Consider the following 6,799-nt stretch of genomic DNA (forward strand, 5'->3'; position numbering starts at 1 on the left):
AATAGAAATAGTATTACTGTTCTGATTCGCAGAGATGGGGAAAATCCTGACATTCTCTACTTGAGTAAAAGTACAATTACTGGCGTAAAAAAGAACTTGGGTAAAAGTATCAGTATAAGTAGTACTCAAATAATTTCATAATTAAGCAAAAGGAAAAAACAAGTAAAGGCTCTGAACTGTACTTGATGAGTAGAAGTAAAAAGTAGTCTTACCAGATGTTTCCTCCTACGTCAATTTGAAAGATATTAGGTAATGCAGCAAAAATGTATACATCGGTATACATCGGCCAATTGACTCTCTGACTTGCCCTGCGTCAAGTCCACAGTGTTGTTGAGTAAATCTCGCTCATATTACTTCTGGTCCACTCCTCGCTGACATGATTGAACCTTCTTTCATATTGTTGACTGGCAGTCTGCAGCGTTCTAATTATTGTTGTTCCGATACCGATACTGGTATCGGCAGAGGCGCCGATACCGCATTAAGACAGTGGTATCAGTATCGGTGAGTACTCACAAGTAACATGCCGATACCATTAATTCCAACGCTAATATAGGATTTTGGATGCAGCATCTTGTGTCTTGCTCTTGCATGACATTCACTGATATGTGGCATGTTCACTGCATGCCGATCTAAGATATCCTATTGGCCCTTGAATGCTCTGAACCAATGGCAGGACAGCTTTTTTTAGAAAAAAAACGCAGGTATCGGTATCGGCCGATACTGCATAGCTAGGTATCGGGATCGGTATCGGGGGTCAAAAAACGGTATCGGAACAACACTAGTTCTAATTATCCTCTGTAGTGGCGGATGGCGCACACTGAGTCAAAAGTACAGATACTCGTGTTAAAATGTAACGGATAAAAGTAAAAAGTAGTCTAAAAAAATAAATACTCAGGTAAGTAAAACGTAGTCTAAAAAATAAATAGAGATAGGAAAAAAAAAAAACAGCCTCTCTCCTCACCCTGAAATTATCATAATCGTGAAATAATTCTAATTTTTAATGAATGCACCCGTAATCCGTAATCTGATTGTGTATTTTTTTTCAGTAACTACAACATAATACAACTGAATACAAATCCATGTTTTGTATCCTTAATATGTAACACCGTGACATGTGATTCCATGACTATCTAAGCTTGATTACGACATAGCGTCAGTGAGTCGGCTCGGGAAGGACACTTTGAGGATGACTTAGACTTGGATTTGACTTTATTGATCCCTTTGGGATGGCTCCCTCTGGGAAATTTACCTGTCCAGAAGCAATGAGAACAGATAATAAAATAAAAAATAATTCAATCAATCAATAAATAAGGTTATTATACCAGAGATTGAATTAATAATGATAATAATAAAAATAAAATACAAAAAAACATAAAAATTCAATCAATCAGTAAATAAATAATTATGTAACACCGTGACATGTATTCCATTACTATCCAAGCTTGATTATGACATAGCGTCAGTGAGTCGGCTCGGGGAGGACACTTTGAGGATGGCTGCAGTAAACAAACTGCATGATTGAAGGAAAGCCAGCATTGACATTTTACTTGAGTGCACAAAAACAAGCGGATTGGCAGTGTAAGTTGTGGCTAAACCGATCGGTTCTGCTTGGTGGAAACAGGGCTGTCGTGCATGCAAGAACTACCTTGATGTACACATACAAAAGGAGAGCAATTATGTCAACAACTTTCGGAAAGTATAAAAAGTTCCTCTGGTCACAAAGCGCTACAGTGTGGTGGGCACATTTTTTTTTTTTTTTTTTTAATAAACAATGTTTTCTGAAGGGAGCTTTTGCAGTGTTGAAATGCTGCCATTTCCTGTTCTGTTGGCACTGGGCACAGACTGCCCCAGTACACAGCAGGAAGCTGAAAGCAATCAGTGTTTGAAAGTAGCTCTTCTCTGGGGCAGTATTATCTGTGCACGTTTCATTAATCCTGTAGTGGTCCAACTCATGACAGAACACCCCATGGGCTGTGGGATGCTGTAATTTCCCAATCAGTGAGATCTACAAAGCCCAAATGCATATATATGAAGAAAAAATTGACCATATTTTCACTTCCAATGCATGAGCAAGGTGTAACTCCAGGGAGCAGTTTGGGATGTGAGTGTGTTGCTCCAGGACACCACAGCCGTGAGTCCATATATACTATCATCATTATCATCATCGTTAAGATGACCTGTTCCCATGGGGACCCCGGTTCAAAATCACGGACAAACACACGGTTTTGGTGTCCTTGAGCAAGACACCGGCGATACTCCAAACTGCTCCCCAGGTGCTTAAGCAGCCCTTTGCTCCACTCCAGTGTGTGCCACTAACCAGGTGTGTTCCCTAGTCAAATGTTGTGGGTTTGTACATGTTGATAGTAGGGCTGGGTATCAATTCTAATTTCCTCAATCGATCCGATTTTGATTCACAAGCATTCAGTTCGATTTAATTTAGATTTTTCCCTATTCGATTCACTTCAGTTCTATCCAATATTAATTAATTGTGGAAGATCAATTCTTCTTAAATGTCACGGACATGATAAAAACTCCACAAATACAGTATTAAGTTCCAACTTAAGTTTTGCGGAGGCAGTAACTAGGGATGTAACGATAAGCGCAATATCGAGATATCGTGATATTACAACTGCCACAATATCGTCGTCGTCATGTTCACGATATTTAAATGTAACGTATCTTTAATAAAAGTCAGGTTGATTTCCATTTGTGCAGTTCTAGTACCATCTGGTGGCTAGTTTTTTAGAGCAATTAAATTTTTATTAGTGATGTTTTGGCCCTTCTATGTTTAAAATCTACAATAATTGTCAGATGAAGGGGAACGTAATATGCCTGTGAAGCAAGTCAATATGTGGAGGAACTCAATGTGTGTGTGCATTAACAACATACCATAATAATAATAATAATAATAATAATAATAATGATACTATTAATAATAACATAACAATGTTATGGACAAGAGCACAATATTGTGCTTTTTTTACTATGACCTCATGTTTTTTTGACAATATTGTGACCTTTTTTAAATATCGCCAACCTCCCCCACAATATCGTGATAATTATCATATTGTGATAATATCGTATCGTGACATTTGGATATCGTTACATCCCTAGCAGCAACTGGTCAAATGATTTAAATTATAAATGAAAGTAATGCGTTTTATAATCAGTTAAGTGTTACACAAACATTGACATCAGCAAGGATGAGATGAAAATATTTTCATAATAATAATTTAATAATTGTTAATATAAACTTTAAATAATCTGAATTGTCTAAAGTGCATAAGTCAGGTCTTTATCATAAATTTAAGAAAATACAACAGTAAACAGTAAATTTAGAGGGAAAAAACGGCCTTTAAAATTCTATTTTCTTAAAAATGTATGCAAAAAATAGTAGATATTTAAATAATCGATTCATGGTTTTATGAATCAATATTGGGCTCGAAAAGAAAAATCGATTGAATATCGATTATTTGATTATTTTCTTTAAAACCCAGCCCTAGTCAGTTTAACATCCCCCACCAAATGTGCAGGGACATTGAATTCCTTTATTCTTGCTGAGTTTGAGTTTAATTAAAAAATAATAATTGTTGAGCCATAATTCAAAAGTAATGGCTGTTTTCACTGGTTAATTTTCATTGCATTTGTATTTATTATTACTTTAGTCAGATTCAGTTATTTCTGTGACCACTGTGGCTTGTTCATTAATTACACAGCTCTTACACAGCCAATTAAATCAGATAGCCCTACATTACTCGACAGAAGTTGATTATTTTTATACTTATTAAAACATTATCATATTTTAGTGAAAATATTTAGCCGCCCTTTTATAAAGCAACCGTTTAAATAATACATTTTCATTTTTTTTTTCTTTATTGCGTTCTAATTGTATTTTTTGGAGAGAGTACATAATAATGGGAGCACAAATATCCAAAGCCTTTCGTCAGTAAACATCCATTCATGGCAACTCCATCGTGTTTCACTTCTCCAACAGCGACAATGATGAGAAGCCCCTAAAAGGCAGTCGCCGCTCTCTGAGCAGAGAGATCAAAGCGGGGGACAGCGGGGACAGCCTGGTAGACTACGCTGAAGAAGACACTCACTTCAACGAAGATGGCTCCTTTATAGGCGAGTATGCGGGCCGCAAGGAGAAGAGGATGTCGTCTGAGATCAAAGCCACCGCTCAGAGCCCGGCGTGAGCGGCCCAACTTCCATCCATCTTCCACCATGCACACTGTTTTCATTAAACCCGCTCGGAGGGACAAATGGAAGTGAACTCATGTAATAGTGATGCAGAGCACACGTTTTGTGTCAAATGCAATGCAGCATTGCCAGTGGAACTGCCATCCTCATTTTCTGTTTGTTTGGTTGCAGCTCAGTGACCATTAATACCTACTTATATAGTCTTCGCCCGCATAATCACGTTTCGGCACCTGTGATTTGCATTTCTGGGATTTAAAACAACAACAACAAAAAATCTCTATACTTCGGTTGATTTTTGTTTTGTTTTGTAGTGAGAGGGGGTGATTTATTTTCCCATTTCACCCCGTTTGTTGTTGAAAACGTAAGGTGAATGTTTATTTACATTTTTTGTTTTTTTTTTAAAGAATTTTTTGGGGGGATATATATAGCGGGGGGTGGGGGGGGGGGGATTAGACACATGCACACATCCACACACATGCACATACGTAATGTATGTGAAGTGTCTTTTTTTTTTTTTTTTTTTATCATTACTATAACAAATATGTAGAGGGCGTGTTTTTTTTTATTATTGTTGTCGGATCTACACTAAATACATTTTGTCCTCATTGGGCCTCGTTCACTAGCAATGTGTATGCATAAATTTGTCGCGTGCATGCATGTTTGATGCACAAATCTGCGATTTGCCGCGTGCATATATGTTCATGCTTGAATATGAGCGTACTCTCTATAAACAACTTTAGAACTTCCTCAGACCACGCGTATGTACAAATAACGGCCCAGTTTTCTTGCGCAACCGGAAAAACAAACAAACATTGACCCCTTGCATTTTGTGGTTTCAAATTTTTTGCATCGATCAAGTACATATGTATGCTAAAATTCTCGAACATTACTCCAAAATTACAGTTGACAAACGACCGTCATAAAGATCAAGGTACACAAACGGAAACTCATATTTTGGTGTGTTTTTGCTGTACTATATTTATTCTTCACTACTGTATCTTATTTTTGAAAATAGAATAAACATTAATAAAGTTATGAATGCTTTGGGGCCCTCTCGTGGTTAAACCTTCAGCACTGGCTGGGATGATGCCCATTTATAGAGAAACAGGGGCTGAGTTAATGCAAATTAGAGCACAGCACGTAAACATCTACGAATGAATTCTGATTCATTGACATACACACAGAGGTATACAAAGAAGCATGTATCACACACGCATGTATCATGAATCCAACGGTGATATTGCAAACATTTCTATGCACTATTAGTGAATGAGGCTCAATGTTATTTGAATAAACAATACGTCAATTCAAATTCATTCTTTTGTCACAACAATTCAGGATTTTTTTTTTTTTTTCCGTTTCAAATATATTGAAAGTATGATCTATATGTACAGGTTACTTATTAACTTATTATTGTCCAATGATATTTTACTGCACATCATAAATATTTTTGAGTCCTGCTTCTCTTGATGTTAGAAGTAAAAATGTTGTCATTATGCCTCTTATGGAATATGATCATTTTTGTTTGCTTGCTATAACAGCCCACTTTACAAAATGTCACATGATGAATGTATAGAATAGGTGATTTCAAATCTGAACATATACTTTTTGTGCAAATTACATAATTTCAGTGTCATTTTGAAAACATCTGTTAACGAAAGGAATCACTTCTTTTTTTTTTTTTTTTTACAGTTGACACTTCCATTGTTATTTTTATTAAGTGTAGCACCATAGTCACAGCATTGTTTTATAAATTTAAAAGAAAAGAATCTGCCATTTTGCATGTTTATAAGATTAATTTGTGTTTTTTTGATGTATTAAATTGCCTTTTCTTACATTTTTTTTTAAATCACTTCTTTGCCTCTTGACTCATCTTTCAAGTTCAATGTTATTTAGGTACATTGCCACGCCCAAAAGTGATAACCATGTGTTGTGTACTGAAAGGTTTGGATCCCAAATGCAGACACAAATAAGATTTTCTCCATTTATTCACATCGAGAGGCAGAAACTCAAGAGACGCTGTACACGGGACAGTTGGACAATTCACAGACTGCACCCACAGACAGTGAATCATAAAGGACTAAAGAACGACATCACATAGGTCCCAACATCACCTAATGGATTAAAGGTTGACATCACGAACATCACGTTTTGTAAACAGACACTTGTTACATAAGTACCTAAACAGACACATAACAGGTCATGAACTATGGCGCATGTGACCCAGGCCATGACACCATTCATATGGATAAACAAATATCCCCTTTTTGCAGCTATATACCTCTGGTAAATAACACAAATTAGCATAAATTGATCTGGTTATTTTTAAATGAAAGATTATTTATGGCCTATGATCCTATTTACTTTGTGATGTAAACAATAAACATACAGTTACAGCAGGACATCTTTCAGAGGGAAGACTTTGTTGAAACAATTGGCTTTGGGGAAAAACAATCGTGAGAAATGAGGGGCACAGACTCAGAAAGGCAATGGAGCAGAAAGTGTGAGCTGTAATCAAGTGTGATGATTGATAGTAAGGAACTGAGTTTCCCTATAATCTCACTTCACCACTCATATCTGCCCAAGATATTCTCAC

At 36.5% G+C, this 6,799-nt stretch overlaps 1 protein-coding gene across 10 annotated transcripts in view; it reads left to right on the top strand.

The window, feature by feature from the left end:
• The window catches only part of chl1b (cell adhesion molecule L1-like b), a 108,495-nt gene extending 103,887 nt beyond the window's left edge, over positions 1-4,608 (top strand). For 8 of the 10 annotated variants that reach the window (XM_077529918.1, XM_077529915.1, XM_077529919.1 and 5 more), the window contains one exon: positions 3,995-4,608. In XM_077529918.1, coding sequence (XP_077386044.1) covers positions 3,995-4,199 — 205 coding nt within the window. In that variant the 3' untranslated portion in view covers positions 4,200-4,608. The remainder of the gene's footprint in view (positions 1-3,994) is intronic. The other 2 variants (XM_077529923.1, XM_077529924.1) reach the window with 2 other exon arrangements.
• Positions 4,609-6,799: the final 2,191 nt, after the last annotated feature.

This window comes from Festucalex cinctus, chromosome 8 (assembly GCF_051991245.1).
Source record: "Festucalex cinctus isolate MCC-2025b chromosome 8, RoL_Fcin_1.0, whole genome shotgun sequence".
Classification (NCBI taxonomy): domain Eukaryota; kingdom Metazoa; phylum Chordata; class Actinopteri; order Syngnathiformes; family Syngnathidae; genus Festucalex; species Festucalex cinctus.